Here is a 25,661-nt window from a genome sequence, read left to right as displayed (position 1 = left end):
TCTGCTTATCAGTTCCAAACGCAGCTATAAACAGCTATAAAGTGTGATGGTGAAACATTACGTAGTTACTGATTGATTTGCTCCTCTCTCTGCAATGCTACAGTTCCCAACTGTGTTTCCTAGATCGTGACCCATTGCATGACCTGTGTAATTGGTCCACACAAACCAGTAACCACAGGGGCAGAGGGGGTTCCCATGCATCCTCTCATATAGGTGTTTGTGTGTTTGGCTATGTGTGTGTGTTTTAATGTGTAGTCACTGATCCAGTTCACAGATTACCTTCTTGCAGAGGTACACCTGGTCGCTATTGCCCTTCGACACCAAAAGGATACTGAGGAAATAATATCTTTGTATATCATATCCATGTTCAAGCAGTAGACCTGGTCAGCATTGGTTTCAATCAGGCTAATATCCATCCTGAAATACATTTTGTGAGGCCATAAACTACAAATTGATTATTTGAAACATGAAGTCATTTATTACTTGATGTAGAGTGGCAAAAAAAAGCAAAAAAACTGCAGGTCTGCCACTCTGGGGCACTGTTGTGATAATAACATGTTGTTAAAACGTTCAGAATTAATTCAAATTGAAAAAATGTTAGTCAAGTATTTCTGAAACTACGCTGAAAATGTGCAGTTATTTAAAAAAACAAACAATGGAATTGAATCCAAGGCTTGCATTTCATGAGGAAATATTTCAAACATTCCATGCATTTAACAAAATGCCCTTGACTCAGCCACCGGCCTTGATGCAATCTTATTCTGCAGTCCACATGATTTCACATTACGTTAATGTCTCAAATGTAGGGGAGAGTAAAACCAGCTAAAGCCAGTCTACCCACCTTTTAAATTCACATAAATGTCACAGAGGTAAACAAATTGTGTAGGCTATGTGGGGAGTTTAGTATGCAACTAATGCAGCCATGATGTAGGAAGATAAAGGGTCAATTGATGCTTTTCTAAAAAAATCTAATTCATTTATTTAGGTTTTTGGTCGAGATGAATTGTGATTATCAATATGACTGCAGGTCATAGTTAATTTTTTTTTCTTTCTTCCCACCACCTTACTGCCAAAGAGTGTATGATTATGCTCATGATGTGAGAGGGGCGGGCTCACTGGGCCCTGCTCATGAATATGGAGGCTCGCGGCTCGGGAACCTCCCTCCCTGCTGAACTTGTGTAGCCAGCACCAGCTCGGGCCAGCAGTCAGTAAGTCAGTCAGTCAGCAGTGGGCTCGGCTGCCGCATGGCCACTGTGTAAAACTTTCTTCAACAACAGGGGCAAAGTGTCGGATAACGAAGAAGAGTAGACTCACGGAGTGGTTCAGGGACATACGAGGAAGAGGTCTTCTATGAACCGGGAACCTGTGCTCCGCTGACCAAAGTGTTGTTTCCCACTCGTGCATGTTTAAACCAGAGGAGAGCTTTGGTGCCGTGTGTCGGACACACGACTACTAACAAGCGAGTGCCAACAGCAGTCCGGAGGCATGATTTTGAGACGGGGCTCAGTCGTTGCTGCCTTTTTACTCTGCTTTCTGGCCAAGGTATGTGGACTTCTTCAGGGTAAAACAGCGGGAAGGGTCACTCAGTTCAGCTGTTTGCATACATTTTGATTGTCGCCTTTTTATGCACACGGCTATGCTAACATTACATGCCACATGCAAAGTTAGCTTGCTGCAAGTGCAAATAATGTCTGGTAACTATTGGCAGAACGTCCCGTTTTGAATCACAATTTGTTTTTTTAAATAATGGGGTCAAAGTTTTCCATTGCACTCACTCTTCTGTCCTCAACAGGTGTCAGAGGGATCGGGACAATTCGAGTTGCAAATCTTATCGATGCACAATGCAAACGGAGAGCTGCTGAACGGCATGTGTTGTGATGGCACACGGACCACGGCGGATAGAAAATGCACACGGGACCAGTGCAATACGTTTTTCAGAGTTTGCCTGAAGGAATACCAGTCCAGAGTTTCTGTTGCAGGGCCCTGCAGCTTCGGAATGGGATCTACGCCTGTCCTCGGAGGAAATACCTTTTCTTTCAAGAGTTCTGTCAGGAATGACAAATCGAGGATTGTTTTGGCCTTCAGTTTTGCCTGGCCGGTGAGTTGAAGACTTTAAAAACATTTCTGAATGTCCTGATGCGCTTCTTTCTCTCCCATCTCTTCTTCTTGGAGAGAACATGTTTGTTTGCAGGGCAGTTAGGTGCAATTACTGTCAGTCACTCATTCTCACTCTCCCGAAAAGTGGATTTCTTTGGTAGTTAGCTCTCTGTGAATTATCCTTTTGAGGAAAGACCCCCCTGGTCTCCTCATTATCTGCGCCAATTAACCAGGTGCAGGTATTTTTCGCAATTTGGCCTAGGCCTGTCTGTGTTATGGTGTTTAAAGAACTTTGCATGTTGAATCATCATAAAACCGAAAGTGGTCACAATCCATGGGGAATTCTAAAAAAGATGGTCTAATTATGACCCAAAGTTAAAAACCATCAAATATGTCAAGATAATCTATTTTAGTTTATTGCCTCCACCATGGATGTGGTTAGATTCTTCTTTGTACAATGTATTCTTGAAATGTTCCTCGTAAATGTTTTTTTTACTTGCCTGGCTTGAGTTCAACAAGTAAAAAGTTGAGGTATAAAGGTGGGTTAGCTGCATTCTCCCAGAATTCCCTGGCAGCTGCTCATGTTGCACAGTTCAGTAACTCCAGAGTGAAAGCCCACTTTCTGATTTCCTCAAGTGTCAGCTCTTCTTCATAGAGTAAATAAATGGGCCTGACAGGCCTGTGGGAGAGTTGTAGCTCTGCAAGATATGATTTGCCATGCTGGAGCACATTTCGATGTAGTGAAAAAAGTAGGACTGTTCACAGACTGACTGGCCCCACAGCTTGGCCCGCAAACTCCTTCTTTGTGCCTGATGGGTGAAAGGCACAGTCCACTGGTATGTGTGTGTCCAATTACATCAAGGCTATTTTTACCACAATCTTGATGGAAGTTCTTGTCATTTCAAGCAGTGATGGCCTCACACGGCACAGATAAGTGATAGAACTGGAACATCTCATGTGAAATACTTTTGAGTACAACATTTGTACAAGTCTGTTACCTTTGGGGTAGAATGGATCATTGAGATGTATGTTATTTTCCTTATGATGTTAAAGCCAGTTCAACAATGGGTAGCATGCCATTTGATATGGTCTGTATTTTTTATTCGCTCTCCACTTAGACACTGGCGCCTCGCACCTTTTTTAAAAGACAAAGGTTTCTGTTTATGTTCACGCTATGGCATTACTAACTTGGCAAGAACCCTCAGTTCCAGATTAGTTTCATTTTACTTGTTATAAACCCTTTCCTTTTGAAAACGGCACTTGTTGACATTGAAATGGAACCTGTGCCATTTCATGTTTAAGCACTCTGCTTGCTTGGCTTATTTATTTTTATATATTAGTGATAACAAGTAGACTATGGCCTACATGTCTTAGACCTTATGGCTGATGTCATTAAAGTCATAAATCCATTGATTTAGGTAGAAAATGATTATGTGGTGTAGTCAATGTATCATTTAAGAAATGTTGTGTCTATATACATTAATTGTATTCAACTCTATTGGAGAAAACTGTTTTTGGAGCAGCTAGGTTGAGATTTGGAAAAGAACAGAGCAGCTCGTTAGATTCTCTCATCCTTCACTTCAAGTGCTTTACTTCACTGCACATTAACAATTGTCAGGTTAGGTATGATATCACTCTTTGTCCTTTTCATCAGTTGATTGGCTGTTGTGGACAGATGGCAGTGTGGTGCAATTGGGTTGTTGGGTACTCCGAGTTCATGAAGCTTTCCCCCCTTCATCCTCTCTTGTGAGCTGTATGAAGTTGGCCTCTTGTCCAGGCCAAGGGCTTTGTTTAAGTCATGCTCTGTTGGACCCCAGGCATTTCATCCCTTTAACCTTGCCACCCACAGTAACTGCTGCACTTAATGAGGCTACACACATGTGCTTAGATCAGGTAGAGCCAGGCATCTGTCCGAGTGCCATGCCCTGTATGGATTTGCCAATGTCTGCTCTGTGCTTTTATTCCACAGAGAAGTGAGGTCCCTCACAGTGTATCAAGCAGGGACAATGGTGTGCCCTCAGTGACTACAGTGAGGATTATAGAGCATAATAGAGGCAGTGCAGCTGTAATGCCAGTGCAGGGCAAGCAACAGGAAGCAGATGTAGTAGACTCAGCAGTGATGAAGTTTGCTCTCGGAGCAAACTGTGGCCACCTCAGCAGATTTGCCCATGTTGCACCTATACAAGAATGGAAGACATAAGTTAGACTGAACTTTTATTAGCACTAGTATATTCTTACACTCTAATGTAAGTAATATCTTGCCTTACATCTCAAGCCCTAGTTGATCTGGCACCCCGCATTCTGCTCAAATTTGATTTCATTATTCCCCTAATTGAATAGCTCATTCTTCCTTCATCTTTCATGATGCCGACATCTTTTGTCCGAACTGAGACATACATGCATCACTGTGATTGATTTGTTGACAAGCCGGAGCCACCTGAGAACTGGGAAGAGGTGAGTCTCAGAACAATAGTCAGCACAGCCTGGAGGGTAAGCGCTGCCGGCTGCTTTTTGGGTAATGACATGTTTGTTTTATATAGTCTGCTCTGATGTGGCAGTTAAGTGCAAATTACTCAAGTGAAAGAGGGAAGAGAAACGTGTTCTTTCTCTTCTTTTTTTCTTTCCTCCCTCCTACCTAACCCCATCTTTCACTTTAAGGACTTTCTCAGTGAACTTGCAGTATTGTGTGAGTGTGAAGTTACATAATGCCCTCTGAAGCTTTGCTGCTTATCGAAGTTGTTTCACGCTGTATGGGAGCGTGACATCCAATGAAAATGCCTTTTTTTAATTGGAGTTTACCTGTGCCTTGTTTTTGTTTCCATTAATGGCCAGTGACCATTGCAAAAGATGGATGCCTGGCTGTTTGTTTAGTTAAATGCTTTATATTGACTTTTATTCCTAGGGTTCATTGGTTTGGATCTTGTTCGCATTGTGAGAGATCCAAAATCTGTTTGCGTCTGTTTCAGTTGGGAAAAGTTGAGATTCTTTCCTCTGGGTGAGGTTGTATCGTGTCCCCGGGGTTAACGAACCTCTACAGGTTATTTAATAAGCTGTTGATTGTACGATCTCTCTGCAACTCTTGTTTTGATGAAAATCTTTTGGCAAAACAATGCATTCATGGCTTTGAATGTGATTATGATTGAGTTGTCTTTTCATGACTGGGTTTTATGTCAAACAAGGGTGTGTTACCTAGCAGTCCCAAGTCATTGGTTAGATCTCAGTCTGATACTATTGAAGTGATTGACTCAGGGAAACTGATACAGAAGGTTAACATCCCTTTGACTGGACTGTTGACATTTCCTGTGTGCTGAGTGTAGGCTCAGACCAGTCTAATCTGTTGTGCCATGCCTTTTTCTTTTTTTTTTAGACCTTTGGCTTATGCCTGTTTTTCCGTGAGCCATGCCTCACTTTGTATTTTGTTGGATTACCTTGCAATGGTTCATCGTAGGGCAGGATGAGAGGCCAGTGTGTGTGTATTGGGAATATTCCCCTACTGAGAGGATCCAGTAGTGTTCTTTGGCAAGTCATTGTGTTTCAAACTGGAGTGATCTTTATCGCTTATGTTACTTGTCTGTTGGACAGTGCCTGCTTGGCCAGGAAAGATAAGAAGACGTGTGTGCGTGTGTGTGTGTGTGTGTGTGTGTGTTGTAGTTCAAAGAGAAATTGTGAGTCAGCTGGGAGCCTGGGAAAAGTGAACCTGGCAGTGGCAGACAGTTCAAAGCTGATAACCGCCGAGAAGTTATGGAGTGTTAGTGAATGACAAGTTGGGCAGTATCTCACTGTTTATTTGGTCTGGAACCAAATATCTCAATAACGGCAATGCTACTTGTTAGATCAAACCACTAAAACATTGTTTCATTGATACGCCTGTGGATGTTCAGATGTAGTTTACTTAATGCGAACACCAACGACAATAAGATAATTGAAAACATTGTTATCTAATGCCACGGAGTAAAAGGGTTTTAATTTGATTGGGTTGTCAATCATGTTATTGTGGTACTAACACATCATCAGTGTGTGGTGATGATGTTGCAACAGCTTCCTTGTTGAGACAAGTCCAAATCATGCAGTTTTTGGGTGTGTTTTGTTGTTGGACTGCTCTGTAAAGGAATCATCCAATAACCCATTAAAATGTGTGCCTCTTGACAGCAGTTCACCACAAAGTGATTTCATTATTTGACTTCCACCCGTCAGAATGTGAAGTTTCTTTGTGTAGCAGGTGAATCAGGCTTGTTTTACTTCTCAGTTGGCAGGGATACATTGTTCCTAATGCCTGTGTAAACTGATAACATGTTGATCAAATATGCTTGCATTGTTTGAGAGGTTACTGAAGGGTCACTGAAGAGACTTGGTAGATTACAAATTCTAGTCAAGTTTTGTAACACTTCTCCTACTTCTCATGTTAGTCACAACCACCCCAATTCAATGTTGCAATAATGACTAATATTAGAAGGCTGAGGTGTCAGGCAATATACTTCAGACAGTTCAGTGTCGTTGTGATGCATTTCAGTTCCCGTTCGAAGGATGAACTCACAATGCGCCCAATGCGTCATATGTGGGATTTTGTTTTGGGTAGCTTTCTCAAATACATTTTTCCCATCCTCAATTAATTCAAAGATGTAGGTGGACAAGCAGGTGGGACTGCAAGTACCTTAAGTACAGTTATACAGACGGCGTCCTTTTTCCTTTTTCGTCATTTCAAGCGATGGGGCGGTGGTGGTGAAGTCGATAGGGACTTGGCTTGGCAACTGGAAGGTCACTAGTTCAAGTCCCGGCAAGACTAAGTGCTACCGAGGTGTCCCTGAGCAAGGCACCGTTCCCCACACTGCTCCCCGGGCGCCGTTCAAAATGGCAGCCCACTGCTCCTAACACTAGGATGGGTCAAATGCAGAGAAACAATTTCCCCACGGGGATTAATAAAGTATATCAAATCAAAATCAAATAAAAAAAAAACTCTCGATCTTCCCTCTAATTTTTTTTTTTTTTGTCAAATGACGGCAAGACGCCCCCCTGGCAGAAACGCTGCCTTTGACTCACTCACTTGAGTTCTGTGTCAAGTGATTGCAGCCAATTGTGAGTCAGGATATACTCACAACTGCTGATGAGCACTTCTGATTGCAGTGCAACTCTGGCACATGATCAGACAAATGTCTCCTGGTAAGATTGAAAGTTGAATGGCTTACAAAACAAGGTAAAGCCATGGAAAACAGTCCAGAAGTGAGTCATACCTTCTTTTTTTCTCCCTTTGGAAAGTGAACAGGGGGTTTCCTTCGAGCAAAGGTTTGTTTACCATGAAGTCACTGCAGCAAAGAAGGCCATAGTAGCAATGCAGAATTTCTGAAATGCCTTCAGGCAGCGCTGCTGGGGGCAAGCATGTGTGTGAATATAACAAGTAGGTGTTTTCTAGTGGATGCTTGAGCACTTAAGTGGATTACACTTTCTCACAATCGCATACTTTCTCTCTGACTCTGTCATGCGCGTTCACAGGCACATTGTTCGCTCTCTCAAGACTGTGGCACAGGGCAGCGTGAATGTGTAAGCTGATATTGGTGTGAGCGCTACCGACCCTGAATCAGACAAAGCGTTTTGGGGAGTGCTGAAATCAAGACAGGCCCTGCAGAGTGTAGCACTCATTCAGTCTCTCTCTCGGTGCCTGTCCTCCTCACCATCAGTCACAAACACTTTTATGTCGATTAATTCTTAACTTAATTCTTGCAGACAACAGTTTGCTTTAGCACTTTAGACTTGATTTTACAAGTCATACACCAGTCATTGCACAGGTCACTATAGTTTTATAAAACGGAACTGACTTGGACATCATCAACTGACTATAGAAATGTGAAATCCAATTTTATCATTTCCAATGTACCATTTTATCCCCTTTTTTATTTTGACTTATAATAGCAATTGGTCCAGTTCAGCGCTGTTATATCTGGCTGGTTTCAAGTGCATCAGACAGACGCACCCTCCTGCTGGGTGGATGTCCAGTTCAACCAGACCCCACTGCCCATTTGTCTCATCCTAATCGTTAAGATGCAGAGACCTCTGCACCACCGCCAGCTTATCCTCTCTTAATCAGATCAACAGGCCCATTGTGATAAGCTAATAGTTAGCAGTTTGCTTCTGTCCTGGGTCCTGTTGTAAGCTAACTCAACGAGAGGGAGAAGTAAGCTTCATTAGCAAGGCTGGTGAGGTCGTTAGAAACTTGGAAAAGTAAATTGGTGGTAAAGGTAAAAACACTGTTCTGTGGCTCTCTTCACAATACCCGTCTGACATAATTATCACTTTATCTTTAAAGGGGAATGTTTATACTCATTCATAATACAATGATTGCTTTATGATCCTGCTCTTGGCTAACACTCCTTGTTTCTCCCTTTTGTCTTCCAGAGGTCCTACACTTTGATAGTGGAAGCCTTGGACTTCAAAAATGAAACCGGTGGTGAGTATTTGTCCTGGTCTGGCATCTCCATCTTGCCTTCCCCTCTTTTTTCTGTCTTCCCTCCGCTACCCTCATGGCAACGTCTGGGAGGAGTCGTGTTGAAGGTCGGAGAAGGAAGTTTATTCTTCCTGTCCTGAACCCCCTGGCCTCTTCCACATGGTCCACTGGGTGTGCGTGTGTGTGTGTCTGTGTTAGGACAGTGTGTTGACAGCTGCCTGTAAGGCGGGAGAGCAGGACAGGGAAGCGAGGAGGAGGAAGAAGAGGAAGAAGAAGAAGAAGAAGAAGAAGTGGGGACCGGGGACCGGGCAAACCGGGGGTAGTGAGGTGGGGGTGCAGACAGAGAGAAGCAAGTGTGGCGAGGTAGAGGAGGGGAGGAGAACAGAGGGGGCCACGCTAACCCCCTATGAAAATGTTTTCATTTGGCCGATGACTGATGGCAGGTGCTGCCAGCCAGGGTCGGGGTCACACAGTCTCACTGTCACTGAGGCGTGAAACACAGAGTTCATCCGGCCGCCCAGCACGGCCCTGGGACTAGCCTACAGTCACAATGCGTGGGGGCGGGGGGCAAGGCCTCAGAGTTATCCTGCCTTGTAGGTTAAAGTGACCTTACCTGGGTTGCATGCTGAGCTCACAGTGGAAGACTTTACAGTGTAGTACTCGAACACCGTGGGTGTTCTTCCCATGAACTGGCGTGGTGTTAACATGCTGAATCCAAATTCTGGATGGCAGGTTTGGTTTTCTGTCGTTAACTGTGTTGGGATTCCTGCTGGTTAGCGGTCAGATTGGCGACAGCGCAGTGATCCCAGCTGAGGGAGGGCCCTCACCCATGCTTGTTTATGCAGGTCCGTTCGAGGTCAACAAGGTTTCGGTCTTTTCTGCTGTATTTGCCGCTCCCCAGAGAGCTATTAGGGCATTGGTGTGAAAAGCCCTCTGAATGTACACAGTCAATGCTGGTTAAGCCCCTCTGAGCTCCACTGGGCTAGCTCGCAGCTCCGATAGCTTCATATGTTGTGACCATCCTGACTGATGTTTGAATGCAGACTGATTCATAAACACAGTTAATAGTTTCATTTCAGTTTTAAAGTTATGTACATTTTTCTTTGTTTCCCTTTTTGTCCAGATTACTTTTCTATGACTTTATATCCAGTGTGTGAGAAAATAAGTCCCCTTTTTACAGCTTAAACATTTAGATTTTCTCGATATTAAATTGAATATGATGCTCAAACACGACCGCTCTAAGCTTTATAAAGAGCGTCTGATTTATGTTTAGCTCCGAGCCAGGCAGCAGGTAGTAAGGATGTGTGACTCCTGACACTGCAGGTCAGCACTCGGTAGAGAAATGCCTCACAGCTGAGCTCTGGATTCCAGACCACTGTGAAATGTGACTGGGCAATGTGATTCCAGTATGCCCCTGATGCACACCACAGCACAGTCAATAAATGACAGCGAAGCGTCCCCCACTGCATTGCATCATACTACACAGAGAAGCAACTCACCCGGCGGTCAGCCACCTCTGCTCATGTGAGGGCAGTAAATAACGACTTTGACATATTTTTCATTCTCTCCCAGTCCCAGGTGGCATATTTAGATGTATAGTAGCGAGTGCTCCCTGTGTGAGTGAATGAGAGGTGTTAAGGTGCAGGTCTTGTATGTGTGTACAGTGTAGTGTCTGGAGTCTAGGCTAAGCATGTTTGCTCAGTTTGAGTGTTTACTCTGCGTGTGAGGCTCATTACGGCCCTGGGCTCTCAGGTCAGTCCTTGCCCGTTTGACAGGGCCGTGACCTCCTCATGTTTGACAGGAAAATAAGTCTCTTTCTGGGTCAGGTCTGTGTGTTTTTTAAGTCGCCTTTGGTTGTTGCACAACATAACCTGGGCCTTTGCTCCCTGTTTGAAGTTTAGCTGGATACTTTTAAAAAAAGAGTTGACTCAAGTCCTTTTCGACTGCTGTTGAGTACACGAATGAATGTGATGGGGGGCGAAAAGTGCTGATGGCATTCTGGCAGGCGTCCCAGCAGTGACTGTGGCATCCTCGCGCTGCGGCTGCGGTTCTGTCTTAGCCTGAGCCGATGCAGAGGACAGCATCTGAGGCCAGTAATATCCTCAAGCTGTAAACCTGAGAATCAGAAACCCAACCAGGGAGAGTTGGAGAGGGAGCGTGAGAAAAAAGCAGTTAAGAGTGCTCATTACAGGCAGCCTTTCCCTTTTTTCTGTATTTCCTCCTTCTACTTTTCTTCCTCTCCAGCGCACATAGTTGGTTTAATTGCATATAATCTGCTATCTCGGAGATCTTCTGCAATTTGTGTCTGAATCGTTGGGTTCCCACTTCCCACTGTATGATCACGCATAACATTGCAACTCCCAAATGCATAAAGTAGAATGCTGCATTCCACTATCCTGTCCCTGGCTCAAACATTTGATGACTATTAATATAGCTGAGGAAAGCATTTAATTATGTTATGCTAATCATGTCTCAATGGGTGTTTTAGGTGCAGATGGGAAGTTGATAGAGAAAGCCTCTCATTCAGGCATGATCAACCCCAGCCCGCATTGGCAAAAGCTGACTCACAACGACCGTGTGGCTCAGTTTGAGTACCAGATCCGGGTCAGCTGTGACGAGCACTACTATGGCTTCGGCTGCAATAAGTTCTGTCGCCCGAGGGATGAGTTCTTCGGGCATTACACATGCGACTACAATGGAAACAAGACATGTCTGGAAGGCTGGTCCGGACTTGACTGCAACACAGGTAAGAAGTGATGAAATGTCAGCATGATGAGATGGGTGGGTGACATCACTTCTAAATGTAAATGCTGATCAGACCAGCAGCTTGAGACAGTCAGATTGGTATTTATGACTCTGAATGGGACTTCTTAAACTATCAGCCAGACTGTAATCTGTGAATCATGCCGATACACTGTCTGCGGTGTGGTTTGCATTGAATGGAAGCCTTTGTTTCTGAACTCTCACATCATTTCTCTTTCCTCTTCCAATCAAATAAAGCTTTTCATTGCCCGTATGACGAGGAATAAACTTCTATCCCTAGGAAATCAGCCTGGACTGCAGTCTATTCCTCAATAAATATGTTACTGTGTTACATGGCAGAGCATGCCTCGTTGTTTGTCGACAGCAATACGTGTTCTCTCATGTTGAAATGTGATGGAGGGTAGTAATGAAATAATTTACTGCTATAATTTATATGTGCTTTTAAAATGGAGCTAAATTTGAACCTAGTTACCAGGCAGTACTTTCTTTTTGTTTTCCTTTTTCCTCCTCTAGCTATATGTCGACAAGGCTGCAGCACTGAACATGGATCATGTAAGGAGCCAGGTGGATGCAAGTAAGTGACCAAGGCCGTTTAGTATGATTTATTAGTCTGTTATCAAGGGTTTATTGCTTATGTACTGTATATAATGTCAAACACGGTTGATTTGACTTCTTACGAAGGCCGCTGCCAGAGGCCTGTGGTGTGGATCAATCCGATGTGTAGGGATTGTGTCCAAGCACCAGTTCAGTCATGGCATGGATCTTTCCCTGTACGTGCTCCGTTTTCTAGCCAAGAGACTATCAGTACCAGGGCTTTAACAGAGATGCTGGCTGAGCTGCTTGTAAATCTCTCGTGGAGCTTTGGACCGGAGCTGCCAGTCAGAGAAAAGGGAGAGGCTCAACTGCCAAGTCTCCATGTTGGAAATGTAATGCGTTTCCCTCTAATGAGGCGAGTGTTATCAGGCAAATCACATGTAACGTTCGGATGAGCGTTAAAGTGTATTGTTTGTGTAGCTAATGGCTTTCCTAATGCTGTTTATGCACACAGCCAGAGGAAAAACCCGGCACAGATGGATATCAGAGCTGGGGCATTGTGTGCAGTTGTATCTCATCCTGGCGGAGGCCCTGCTCTGCCCCAACTTCCCACAGTTCAGGCATTGGCTGATTTCTTAGTTGTCTGATTTGGCCATAAATCAAGCACAAGGACGATCAGGTTTGATCGTATTGTGCGAGCAGTGATGTTGTTTTTCCCAAGCTTTTGACATCATCAGGTTTCTTGTAAATGCTTGTGTGTTCTCTTCAGAACAAGAGAGTTGAATTGCTTTAGTCTCTGCACAGGTGTGGCTATATTTAAAGCTCTGGGTTTAACTATGTTTATATTCCGCGTGCCAAAAAACTCTCCAAGCAAGCTCTTCTACTGTTGTAGTCAGTGAGCAGTTTCCCATCGTTACGCTGCTGCACAGCGTTAAACAAAAGCTGAACACAACGACATGAGCTGCCGGCGAGGGCAGTCACCTTGTCGCTAAGTTGATGTCAGTGGTGCCACTGCTGATTACGCTCCATGGGAACTTAATTTAGTCTGGTGTATTTATTGATACCTCAGATTTGACACAGTGCACCTGTGGACTAAAATGCATGGCTTAAACATCATTAACTGCACAGCAACAACACTCTGTTTTCATGTCAGGAGTTAAAGCAGTTGTATGCGTCAGCAGAGCGAGGCCATGTAATGTCACTCCCCAGTATTTTGTCTGCGTAATAACTAAATGATTTGGGATCCTGCTGGGGAATCCTGCTCTGCTTCTCATGGAGAGGATTAGCACACTTTTAAGAATAGCCCCTTTAATCACAGGCCGAGGTTTACTTAACCACCGCGTTTATTTTTATAGTCTGTCCATTTCTCGGGCTAATCAGCGCGCCGCTCCCCCCAGAGGGACAAGGTTTCCTTTCGCTAGGCTCCACAGCAGCAACTGTATCGCCACCTCGCCACCTTTTTAAAAAAAGACACTTATCAGTCCGGCTGGATTGTTGCCTTCTTAATTATGGAGCCCAGGAAGAAAAGGGCAGCGTTATCAGTGTAATTATGGACCTGGACATTTCAGTGGTCAGAAGGCTGAGCTCCACTCCTCGGCCTTGGGGCACGAGCCTGACTCCTGACTCGTGGGAACCAGGATGAGCAGCAGCGAAAGCAGCCGAACACTCCTCTCTGTCTCCACTGCCAAGCCACAGGCAGGGTGTTGTTAAAGGGAGCGTCTGGCCGCATGCTAATGCTAGCTGTGCTACAGGTCCCATTGGAACTGTAATTTAGTCTTTTTGTTTGGTAAAATTATAAATGCTCTTCTGTTTTCTTGTCCTCAAGTATTGTTTAAAAGCTGTTGCATAAGCACCCTGCTACTTGGGATGTATTTGTGGTCTATTAAGACACAGCACAGTTGTTGTGAGGGCAAGCATAGTGGCCCTTGGTTGGTTTCATGTGTGCAGCGCCATGTTGCATCCACTATTCTGGTGCTCATTACATTCAGATTATTACTGTATTGCTTTGAGTCATTTTAAATAAACAGAACAATAAGCTATTCATATGTTCAGACACCATAAGAGATTATTTGACCTCACTGTGATTGTTGTGAATTTTCCTGAATGTTCTGCATGTTTTTTCTTCTGGCGTGTCTGTCTGTATTGCTTATGTTTTTTTGTTTTACTTAATTTCACACTTCTGAGGCTAATGAAATGACTGTGTCTTGCAGGTGTCTGTATGGCTGGCAGGGCCAGTACTGTGACAAGTGCATCCCCCACCCCGGCTGTGTACACGGCACCTGTGTAGAGCCGTGGCAGTGCCTGTGCGACACCAACTGGGGCGGCCACCTTTGCGATAAAGGTGAATTCCCATCTATAATTTCCGTTGCAGGTCACCGTAAGAGCAGCTTGTGTTTTGTAAAAACAAACTAAAGGTGTGGTAACCTCTCCCTTTTCAGATCTGAACTATTGTGGCACTCACCAGCCATGTATGAATGGAGGGACGTGTATCAACACAGGGCCTGACAAGTACCAGTGTACCTGTGCTGAAGGCTACTCTGGGGCAAACTGTGAGAGAGGTGAGTGTCAATTTGAGTCTTTCTATTGCTAGCAAGCTTTGGAAGTAGCTTTTTAAGAGACTAGAAAACTCACCCCGTTTACTTGTCTCTCGTAATGAGAGAGAGAGAGAAAAGATGCTCCAAAGTTGCATTGTGGGACATTTAGGAACCAATCTTTGTAGAGGTTGGTAAGTGGACTCAAAGGCTAGACGTCAGAATGTCCTGTCCTCTACCGCTTAGAGTTTTCATTGTTTATCAGTTTTTTGCCAAAATACAGACTCCAAGATTCACCTAAACCCCCTTATTTTCGGTGTTGCTTATTAAACGATATACTTGTGCAACCCAAGTTTAAATAGAAGATTGAATCTCATGGAGTCTCATCCTTATGCTTGCAGTTAGAGTAAGTGGGTAGGTTCTGGGCTTTCTTAGCGTGCAGACAAAAGGTCAGAGGTGCCTTGAGTTTGTAATCAGAGGAGGTGGTAACTCGGCAATAATCTTGTTTCCACTCCAGCATGAGTGGCCCCCAAGTCAGGTAATCCACCGGTTTGATCTTCAGGGGCTGGTCATCCCCCCGCTCCTCAGGCCCTCCAGACAGATGGGTGCGGTGCTAAGGTTCAGCTGCTGCAAACACTTACCATGGAGATGATGGTTTTTCCTCATTAAATCTGAGCCTCGCGGGGTGCTGACAGCTTAACTGCGGAGATGTCAGGAAACCGTGCCCTTCGTAACAGGAGGTCCTCAGAGCAGGGGATACGTCAGCCTATTGTAACATAGAGGCCCCCGGGTGCAGGGCCGCATCCTCACCCCTCCCCACGGCATACCACTGATCACCTCCAACTGCCTAGTTATTCTCCGAGTGAATCATTCATTTTTGATTCATTTGGGACCCACTCATCCTTAACTCGTCCATAAAGGAGAAACTCCAGGGGCAGATCCTCCCCCCCTCTCTCCCGCGCCCCCTCCCGCCACTCTCTCATCTTGTGCCCCTTCTCAGAAGAAGAATGGCGGGGAGTCAGAGGGAAGTCACGGTGCGTTGGTCGGGTCAACTTAGCATGAAAGATGATTTCCTGGTGGTGTGTTCTGCCGGGCGGGTAATGAGAGTGAGATGGGAGGGATTTTGGGCCAGGGGGGGAGGCAAGGAGTAAGATGATGGGTGAGGGAAGTCGACCCCTGGGTGTGTTCTGCTGACAGCGGGCAGAGAAGCGTGCAGTTTTCCAGTAATGAGTCAGAAGCTGAATGGATATTTGCATCTGATTTATTTTTCTTTTGAATATAGTACACCATATGATGTCAGAGTGAATTAGTTTCATGGCAGCTACAACATCAGAAAAACATCAATTTAAATATCAGCTTATCAAATCACACATGTATCAAATAGTGGATCTTCTAATTTTTTGAAGTGATTGACAGGAGTGATTTCAAAATGTTTCTCTTTCTAGCGGAACATGCCTGTCTATCCAATCCATGCTCTAACGGAGGGAGCTGTTCAGAAACCAGTCAAGGCTACGAATGTCAGTGTGCGCCAGGCTGGAGCGGCCCCTCCTGCACCACCAGTAAGATTCCACTCAACCTGCAGCCATTCAATGTCAGTACCCTCATACAATCACGGTGAATAACCACGAGTGACTTCCTCGTTTTAGATGTTGACGACTGCTCACCAAACCCCTGCAATCACGCGGGAACGTGCCAGGATCAAGTGAACGGTTTCAAGTGTCACTGTCCTTCACAGTGGTCGGGGAAGACGTGTCTGATAGGTGAGCCTCTTTTCCTCCTCCGACCACGCCACGCCTGTCAACTGCACATGCAAATGCCACTAACCCCTTCTCTCCCTCTGTAGATGCCAACGAATGCGACGGCAAGCCCTGTGTCAATGCCAACTCGTGCCGCAACCTGATTGGTGGATACTTCTGCGAGTGCGTCCCTGGTTGGACGGGGCAGAACTGCGACACCAGTGAGTTGACGGCTGTCGGATGCACCTGTCCAGCTCCTTTTTGATTTAGTCTGTGGAGTGTGGCCTTTTCCTGCAGTGTGCTATAATGTTATAAGCCCTGTGTGCGCATGCTGTGGGGACAATCCCAGGACCAGTTCCACTCGGCAGCAGGCAGGATTGCTCAGTACTCTGTGTTGCATGGATTCTGCACACCACTATTCAACTCTCTCTCGCTCTGACAATGTTTTCAAAGGCCTCTAGCATGGGAGACGTAAAGCACAGACTTGTTTTCAAAGACAGACAATTCTCTCAAGCCGTTCAGTATTAATCCTCACATATTATTTGTTTTCTCGTGCAGACATTAACGACTGCAAGGACCAGTGCCAGAATGGGGGAACTTGCAAGGTACGTGCCGGGTCAAAAAGCATTATTAGCTTTATCTGGCTTCGCTACTTCGTTTGCCAGCTTGTTTGTTTGCTTTATTGCGTTTCTTTGTCGAAAACCAGGGACATTTACAGCGGTTGCGTAAATAGCTGCTGTAAACGGTACTCTCTAAAACCGACAGTGGAATTGTTGTGGAATTCCTCTATGAAATCAAATCTGAGGGGAGTGAGTTCAGAGGGGTTTCTAAGGGAGGGACACACAAGGTCCTTGACCACACTGGCTAGAATTACCATAAACATTATTGTGTTGAGCCCGTGCCAGGAAAATGTGTTGAAGTAATTGCTGAGCTGTGATAATGTCCCCTCAAAAGTTGCCGCGACCCCCCCTCTCAGCTATAGCTATTCATTTTGTTCCCTGGTTTAACAGTTATTGTTTGCACCCCACCCTGTCAAAACACTTCATCAAGTGTGTGCCTGCATTAGCTTAACCCTTGTGTCTCTCTTGCTCCCTCAGGACTTGGTTAACGGCTATCATTGCGCGTGCCCCCCTGGCTTCGCCGGCGATCATTGTGAGAGGGACATCGACGAGTGTGCGAGCGCGCCGTGTCTGAACGGCGGCCGCTGTCAGGACGAAGTCAATGGCTTCCAGTGCCTGTGTCTGGCAGGCTTCTCAGGAAACCTCTGCCAGGTAATACACAACTCCCACCACTATCATACCTGCTATCGTTTAGCATCTTAAGCCTTCTCGGCCCCCTATCTGCCAGCATTGCTGTATCTTTGGGTTCGTTGTAAAGTTTGCCTGCCCCACCCTCTTAAATGGCTGTTGTTCCACAATCCTCCTTTTTTAAAAGGGAGTGCTTTGTTGAAGCTGCTCCTGGCTACAGCGGGATACATTCCTCAGTGCTGAAGCCCAGACTCGGAGGACGGCTCCTATGTCTCTGCCTTGTTTTTCCCCTTCCTCCAAGCACTGTGCGTGTGTTGTTTCCTGGCACAGCCTGCAGGGAGGATGCTGTGGGTTTTGCTCTGTTCAGTGTAGCAGAAACCATGTGAGCTATCGGGTTCACCACTCTCTATTCCATACCTTTTTGCCATAGCTGGATATCGATTACTGCTCGCCCAACCCGTGTCAGAACGGAGCGCCCTGCTTCAACCTGGCCACAGACTACTACTGCGCCTGCCCCGAGGACTACGAGGGCAAGAACTGCTCCCACCTCAAAGACCACTGTCGCACCACCACGTGTAAAGGTACGTCTCCTGCCTGCAGTAACCACAAGCTTTTCACGCTTTGTCTTCTTCCAGAACATTTCTGTAAGTTGATCTGCATAAACTGCTGTAGTAAAATGCTGACTAAGGCCAGGTCTTCAGCATTTGTCAAAAAAATTCCCATGAGCGCAAAACCTATACATCAGTCTGAAGCATTGCAAGTTTTTTGGCCTAGGTGAGAAGGTTTTTTTTTTTTGTGTAGCCCCCCTCCATCTTCTCTGCAAAGCTTTTCCAATGATTCTCCCCTCCTCTGAGTTCCTTCTGGCAAAAGGCTGATAGCACTGTGTGTGTTCTTGGTAATGACTTGGTGGGCTACTTCTCCTTTTTTTCCTCATTGAGTGTGCACAACTTTTGTGTGTGCATGTGTGTAATTGAGTGGACCAACCACGGAGTCAGATACCAGACGGTGAGATTCTCTTTGCTCTTGGCAAGAATGGAGTGATTACAGGGGAGAAAATCCCCCCCGCTCCTCTAACCTGATCAGACAGGGGGAAAGGAAGGGATTTCAGCGCAGAGTGAAACAGATCGCTCTGAATTGCTTATGAAAGCATAACAGCTTATGGCTGTTTCTCCCGTCATTAATTTTTTTCACATTCTCACTGATACAGTTTTTCTCAGGGGATTTTAAGGCCTGTACTTGTAGATATTTCCTAATCTCGTCCTCTCTCATGCTCACTCCTGCTTTCTTTGTCACTTTTTGGCTCTCATCTCCTTTTTTTATGATGGGCTCAGATCAGATGGATGCTCTCATGTGAATATCAGCAATGAAATACATTCTTTTCACTTGGAAGACATAAACCCTATTTTATGATTTGGAACAAGTTTCTGTTCAAACATGGAATGTCAGCTGTTTTACTGTCTCTTCTCTTCGCAGTGATTGACAGCTGCACCGTGTCTGTGGCGTCGAACAGCACGCCGGGAGGGGAGCGCTACATTTCATCCAATGTGTGTGGACCTCACGGGCGCTGCCGGAGCCAGGCCGCGGGCCAGTTCAGCTGCGAGTGCCAAGAGGGCTTCAGAGGCACCTACTGCCACGAGAGTAAGACCAGACCCCACACACTCACAGTGCAGAACACAAGGCTCCACCGATTGTGCTATATCAGATTGACCTCACACTCACAATCTCACATTTGTCTTGTTTATTTCAGACATCAACGACTGCGAGAGTAACCCATGTCGCAACGGAGGCACCTGCATCGACAAAGTCAGCGTGTACCAGTGCATCTGCGGCGACGGTTGGGAGGGCGACCACTGCGAGATCAGTGAGTAGTACTGCTCGTGCCGTGACCTCCACACAAACACACCTCCTTCATTGGACCGTGTAATCATGCTTCAACATAAAAACTGTTTGAAATGCCGCCCATTAATCACACTCCCGTCCAATGTCTCCACCAGACATCGATGACTGCAGCACCAACCCCTGTCATAATGGAGGGACATGTCGAGACTTGGTGACTGATTTCTTTTGCGAATGCAAGAATGGCTGGAAGGGAAAGACCTGCCACTCCCGTAAGAGCTCTCTTTTTGTTCTTTCTTCCACACCCGTGTAGTCTGCCTGTGCAGGCTCATGGCATGTGCTTATGGCTGTATGTAATTACTCAATCTGCTATACCGTGTGTGTTTATTCTGAACGAGTGCACAGCTAAAGCGATGGTTGTAAATGATCCCCTCAGGTGAAAGTCAGTGCGATGAAGCCACCTGTAACAACGGTGGCACCTGCCATGACGAGGTCGACACGTTCCAGTGCAAGTGTTCCCCAGGGTGGGAGGGTACCACATGTAACATAGGTGAGTCACCACTTGGTTTACATTTTCATATTCTCACACACACACACACACACACACACGCGCGTAAGACTGCTTTGTGGGAGAGCACCGTCTTGTCTCCAATATTACTCAGATCCGTCAGATCCCCAAGGTCCACAAACAGTTTTTATCCCTTCACTTTGTCAACACTCCCTCCCATCTTTTGCTTGCACATTTCTCCCCTCTCCTGTGAGTGCTGACAGACATCCGCTTCCAGTTCCCTGATTGCACAGACAATACACTTCAAAGTCCTGGAATGCAGATTCCCTCAGAGAAGATGGAAACCCGACAGTACAAAAAGCCAAACCAACATCAGACATTTGTGTGTTCTTAAGGTTCATGATCACTGATTTCACTGATAACATCTTTTTAAAAGTAAGAGGAAACTGACAAAACCGCTTTCTCTCTCTCTGTCAGCCAAAAACTCAAGTTGCCTTCCCAACCCGTGTGAGAATGGAGGAACCTGCGTGGTGACTGGAGAGTCGTTCGCCTGCGTCTGCAAGGAAGGCTGGGAGGGTCCCACGTGCACCCAGAGTGAGTACTCTTTAAAGTGTGGATGGGACAAAGGTGGACAGTTATTGCTATTAAATGATGATAAACCTCCTGCTACCTAGTCAAGGCAAACCTGCATCGGATTAAACCCGACTCCCATCCCCTCTTGATCTGTACCTTTTTTGTTTCTTTTTTAGCTCTCTCCTCTCTCTGGCTGCTGCCAGCCAAGAGAGGAGAAAGAGGAGGGAGAAAGTGGAGACAGATGTTTCTCCCCCCTCTCCTCCCCCTCCTCGTCTAACACACACCCGTCTCTCCCCTCTCGTCGTTGCATTCCTGTCCAAACAGTGACATGTCGGCTTGTTCTACAGCCTTCATTTCCCTAGGATCCCTGCCCTCGTACGCATGTTCTCTAAAACATAAATTCCCCAGACTTTTGTAAGGGAGGGAGAACTAGCCGGGGTAGGAATACCGGTGTGAATGTGTGTGGTGGAAGGGGGGGCTAGAATGTATTTTTGAGTGTGAGAGTGGATTGTTTGCTCCGATGGTAATAAGGCAGAGTAATCAGGCGCTGCGGAGTCCAGCCCAACACGCAAGCTCAGACGTGCTTTTAGCCGTCATGTGCGCCGAACACTCATACACACGTGAGAAAAAACAAACACACTCACTGCTTTCTGTCTCTCTCTCTCTCTCTCTCTCTCTCTCTCTCAGATACCAACGACTGCAGTCCCCACCCATGGTAAGTGGAAGCCAAACATTTCCTGTGGATTTAGACAGATGTAAACAGGGAGCTCCTCCTGCGTCGTAGATTCTCACCTGCAGGCTTTCTCTCTCTCTCTCTCTCTCTCGCTGAGAAACTGGCATACACCCTTCCCTGTCATTCCTGGGAAGCAATCAGCTATCTCAGTTTCTGGAACTCCCTGTCGGGACTCTTTTTATAACCACATACCACTGGAGCTCACTCCCAAACACATGCACATGTCTCATTGCATCAATTACCTTTTGAGAGATCATTATAGTCGAGTGATGAGAAAATTCCAGCCCCGAAATGTGTGTCGATTGATGTTAGTCTGTAAAACAAATCCAGATTAAAAACTGACGCCCCATTGCCTCCTTCTTTCTCTCTGCAGCTACAACAGCGGGACCTGTGTGGACGGGGATAACTGGTACCGCTGCGAGTGTGCTGCAGGCTTCGCAGGTCCAGACTGCCGGATCAGTAAGTATTAGCCCGGCTTCCCTACCCATCCCTGATCCCCAATAAGTTAGAGCAGGCCCGGGACCATCACAGCCGCTCCAAATGGAAGGTCTAGCCGGCCAATTATCTGTGCGTTGGGCTGCAGGCCAGACCGAGCCATTTTGGTGTCGCTCCACCGGCTCTGCTGCTGTCCCCGGGGGAAACCGGCTTAGCGGGCCAACAGCTAATCAGCCATGCTCTCTGACACTGATTACACAGATTGTTTTCCCTCTTAAAGGCTTTCAGATGGCCACATTCTTTCCCATTGCAAAGCCTTTGTTCTGCTAAGTCCAGCCCTCAGCTCCTGCATACCTGCTAATGATGCTGCCTTTTTAATAAAGCTGCATGGGGCAACAAAAAAAACGTCCGGGACTGATTTAAAGCATGTTTGCTTGTGTTTTTATTAACTGCCGTGTATGTGTACGCACTGTTCAAATGACACATGACCTCCAGGAATTAGATTGATGTGCCGACTGCTTAACCTAATATTTGTGCGCTGTCTGGCTGTTCTCTTTATTCCCAAACAGAGCCACTTCTTACCTCTCGCTCTTCCCCTCCTGTGACAGATATTAATGAATGCCAGTCCTCCCCCTGTGCCTTTGGCTCCAACTGTGTGGATGAGATCAACGGCTATCGTTGCCTGTGTCCCCCGGACAGGACGGGACCCCACTGTCATGAAGGTACAAGTCTTCACGACACAATAAAGGACAAATTACACACATCACAAACACCTTCCCAGATCTAATACTGTGATTCTTTTTAACAGAGACGAAAAACCATTGCTCTGTTAATGGACTTGTCGTCCTCGATGGTCGCAGATGGGACGAAGACTGCAACACCTGCCACTGTTCGAATGGGAAAGTTGTGTGCACAAAGGTAGGTCCCTCCCTATGTGAAATAATGTAAAACTGAAGTATTTGGTGTAAATGGTTGCGTGGGTGGATGTATCTCAGGCTCTTCCTTCTTCAGAGATCTCAGGTAGGGCCTACAACAACACTGTGTCACAGGGTGGAGCTGGCGTGGGAACATCACATTCTGTACCGAGATGATGACATGTGTTTTGAAAGAAACACAATGGCAGTGTCGACAATACTGGTGTCAGGTGCCAGCTCTGAATCTCCCAAAGTCTCACGGGGTGAAGATTGGGTGATGTACAGTAGAGGCCCGAAGTAGTGCTATCATTATCACGCTCATTTAACTGCCAGATTAACAACGGCGCCTCACTGACACTGCTCCCTTCAGGGGAGAGATGCATCATGGGGTGAAAATGACCTGGGGCTGTGAGATACAGACTTCCATGGTAAATATAGTCCGATATGGGAACACAGAGACGTGTGGGTTTTACCGCACTTTAGCGGATTACAGAAGCGTATCCCTCGACATGAATGGGAGCGAAATTAATCTGTACAGAGCCATTTGATCTGTGACTGGGAACAACTGTAAACTCCAACCTGGGATTTAATCTCTGGTGTTCAATATTTATTTAGATATTAGATATATTTGTATTAATTCAGTGGTAAACCGATTAAACCACGACAACGATATATCTTGGCAAATGATTTACGCTGTTTGGGGAGGGAGACAAAGTAAAAACAGAAAGAAACTGAGATTATTAAAGAGGTGCTGGATTTTTTTTTAATTATCCTCAATACTATTAATATCCCAACGCTCCTGCTACAGACCTTGCAATCCCTAGAGCCACATCACTAGCTGGGATTAAAGAAAAAGTATCATCAGCCCTATAGCCTTATATTTGTTGAATTATAAGGAAAAAGTCTTAACATAGTTTCCCTGTCCTGTGTTTCTCTCCAGATGTCATGTGGCCTTATGTCCTGCCACATAGGGGCCAAAGGTCCCGGCGGGTGTCCCTCCGGTCGGAGCTGCGTCCCCATCAGGGAGGACCACTGCTTTGTGAAGCCCTGCGTCGGCCTGGGGGAGTGCTGGCGCTCCAACCCTCCCCCGCGTCCCACCGAATGCCACCCCAGCTCCAGTTACCAGGACAACAGCTGCGCCAACATCACCTTCACCTTCAACAAGGAGACCATGCCTCAAGTGAGTTACCTAGGCACCAGGGAGGGAGAGATTGAATTGTAGGGGTTTTGGGGTCATTTTTCAAGCCCCCCCCCCCCCCCCTCACCATCACCTCTATAACATGAATGGGAGCAGCAAACTGTGAAAGATCAGGTTTTCAAAAGTGCTCAACCATCCCTCCTGGCAAAAGGATTTTTCGTCTAAGACTCCTGAACAATCGGGCCATGTATTTAAATTCGCTCCAGGAAGAAAAAATGCTGGGATATTTCCTTCTTTTTTGTCCCCTTTCTTTTTGTTGACTGCATCCAAGTTCCTGAGAATCAGGCATTCACGACTTCATGCCAATCCACTCTTAACCCTGACCGCACTGCAAGATTAATTTCAGGATCAGATGGATTTGAGCTAAACAGGACCACTGGCGACTCACAGCACCATCACTCGCCAACTGCCTAACAAGCATGACAGCAGACAGTGACAAGCATACGAGCATGTGGTCTTAAATTTAAATGAGGTGGATCCCCACCATGTTGACCCCACTGCCAAAAGTGCAGGCCGAGCTCTTTCTTCTCCTTGTATTTGTGTTGTAACATTTGCTTTCCTTCTTCTCCATGTCCAGAGCCTGACCGTGGAGGATGTGTGTAAGCAGCTGAGGCGCCTGTACGTGGTGAAGAATTTCTCCTTGGAGCATTCTGTGTCCATAACCTGTGACCCCTCATTCTCAGCCAGCAACGAAATCCACGTCTGCATCGTAAGTACCTCCTCCCACTCCCTGTCTGCCATATGCCTGCCTGCCTCTATTAATGTATGCTCAGAATCCCCTTTGATTTATAGCCTGCAGCGTGCATTCTTAGCAGCATTAATGGGATAGTTTGTGGATTTAGGTTGGGTTGTTTTGTGTCAGGTGAACACAATTAATGAAAAATAGAACATAAACCTAAAGCCACAGATTTTAAATGTTACTTTCTTTTTCACTCTTCTAGGCTATGGAGGACCATCGGTTGGACCGTAGTCCTATTAAAGAGCTCACAGACAGGATATTCGACCTGGTTAGCAAGGGCAACGGCAACAACAACAACACCATCATCGCCGCCATCATAGAAGTGCGCGTGCCAAGCCCCAGCAAAACGGGTAAGAACCGCCTCCAAACTCTGGCTGTTTCCTGTGAGTTTCCCAGACTTTCACTCGGTGTGTGAGCATTCTGTTTTTTAATGATAAGATCAGATGAGATGGAGCCAAGGCCCTTAAATGACAGTGATGCCTAGTACCAAAGAAAAGTCATGCACGTGTGAAAAGTAATTCCTAATCCTCCCACATAAGTTGGTCGGCCAGGTCCTGCCATCTCATGGCAGTTGTATGGTCAGAATGGAAAGAGCAGAGCTGCCTGGCTACGTGGTTTTAGATTGGCTCACTGCGACTGGCTGGACTCGTAGTAAGACCCCCGCATGTGTCCACCATTCATCAACGCAGTGACAGCAGACTGCCGCCACAGCCAAATAGAAGCAGCCTCCTTCCTTGTCCAGGGCTCAGAGGTCAGGTTGCACTGGCAAAGCATGCTAACTATTTAGCAAGCTTGACATTGTAATACAATTGAACCTTTTGTGTATTGTTTAACTGGGACTCCTTTCACCCTTTATATTTGGGGCATCTCTTTGACCCGTCTTCTTCTCTTCCCTCAGACTACCTAGTGCCCCTCCTCAGCTCCGTCTTCATTGTCATCTGGGTCCTCGTCCTGGTCTCTGTGTTGCTGTGGTGCATGCGGCGCCGGCGGAAACAGAGCAACCACAACGGGCCGCCGGCCACCGGCGCCGAAGACAACACGACCAACAACGTGAGGGAGCAGCTCAACCAGATCAAGAACCCTATAGAGAAGCACTCGGGCCTCACGGTGGCCATCAAAGACTACGAAAGCAAGAACTCCATCATTACCAAAATAAGGACAAATCATCCTGAGGGGAATGAGGACGACAAGGAGAGGCACTTACAGAAGGGCCGCTTCGCCAAACAGCCAGCATACACACTGGTGGAGCGGGACGAGAAGACGCCGGTCTCCAACTCCACGTCCAAAAACCCCAATTGGACTAATAAACAGGACAACAGAGACTTGGAGACAGCAAACAGCTTAAACAGGATGGACTACATTGTATAGCAGACAGCTGTGT

General features: G+C 46.2%; 1 protein-coding gene across 1 annotated transcript; it reads left to right on the top strand.

The window, feature by feature from the left end:
- The first annotated feature begins 1,176 nt into the window (after nucleotides 1-1,176).
- jag1b (jagged canonical Notch ligand 1b) lies at nucleotides 1,177-25,661 on the top strand. Its single transcript, XM_034101024.2, has 26 exons — nucleotides 1,177-1,542; nucleotides 1,793-2,098; nucleotides 8,485-8,536; nucleotides 11,022-11,279; nucleotides 11,810-11,870; nucleotides 14,041-14,171; nucleotides 14,269-14,388; nucleotides 15,807-15,920; nucleotides 16,008-16,121; nucleotides 16,205-16,318; nucleotides 16,656-16,702; nucleotides 17,195-17,368; nucleotides 17,775-17,925; nucleotides 18,818-18,982; nucleotides 19,092-19,205; nucleotides 19,339-19,452; nucleotides 19,617-19,730; nucleotides 20,166-20,282; nucleotides 20,949-20,976; nucleotides 21,368-21,453; nucleotides 22,038-22,151; nucleotides 22,238-22,347; nucleotides 23,284-23,523; nucleotides 24,119-24,250; nucleotides 24,483-24,630; nucleotides 25,179-25,661. Exons 1-26 carry the CDS (start codon nucleotides 1,486-1,488, stop codon nucleotides 25,646-25,648), a joined length of 3,651 nt encoding a protein of 1,216 aa, XP_033956915.1. The 5' UTR covers nucleotides 1,177-1,485; the 3' UTR covers nucleotides 25,649-25,661.

The sequence above is a fragment of the Pseudochaenichthys georgianus genome, chromosome 15 (genome assembly GCF_902827115.2).
Source record: "Pseudochaenichthys georgianus chromosome 15, fPseGeo1.2, whole genome shotgun sequence".
NCBI classification, from domain to species: domain Eukaryota; kingdom Metazoa; phylum Chordata; class Actinopteri; order Perciformes; family Channichthyidae; genus Pseudochaenichthys; species Pseudochaenichthys georgianus.
Note: the sequence above shows the minus strand (reverse complement) of the source record. Positions and strands in the feature narration are given on the sequence as shown.

What these genes read in the sequence shown, in the direction of transcription:
- jag1b (XM_034101024.2), top strand. Translation starts at nt 1,486, where the DNA reads ATGATTTTGAGACGGGGCTCAGTCGTTGCTGCCTTTTTACTCTGCTTT. An exon ending in CCTTCAGTTTTGCCTGGCCG is followed by an intron (nt 2,099 to 8,484) that starts GTGAGTTGAAGA and finishes TTTGTCTTCCAG; the next exon opens with AGGTCCTACACTTTGATAGT. An exon ending in TGGGGCAAACTGTGAGAGAG is followed by an intron (nt 14,389 to 15,806) that starts GTGAGTGTCAAT and finishes TTCTCTTTCTAG; the next exon opens with CGGAACATGCCTGTCTATCC.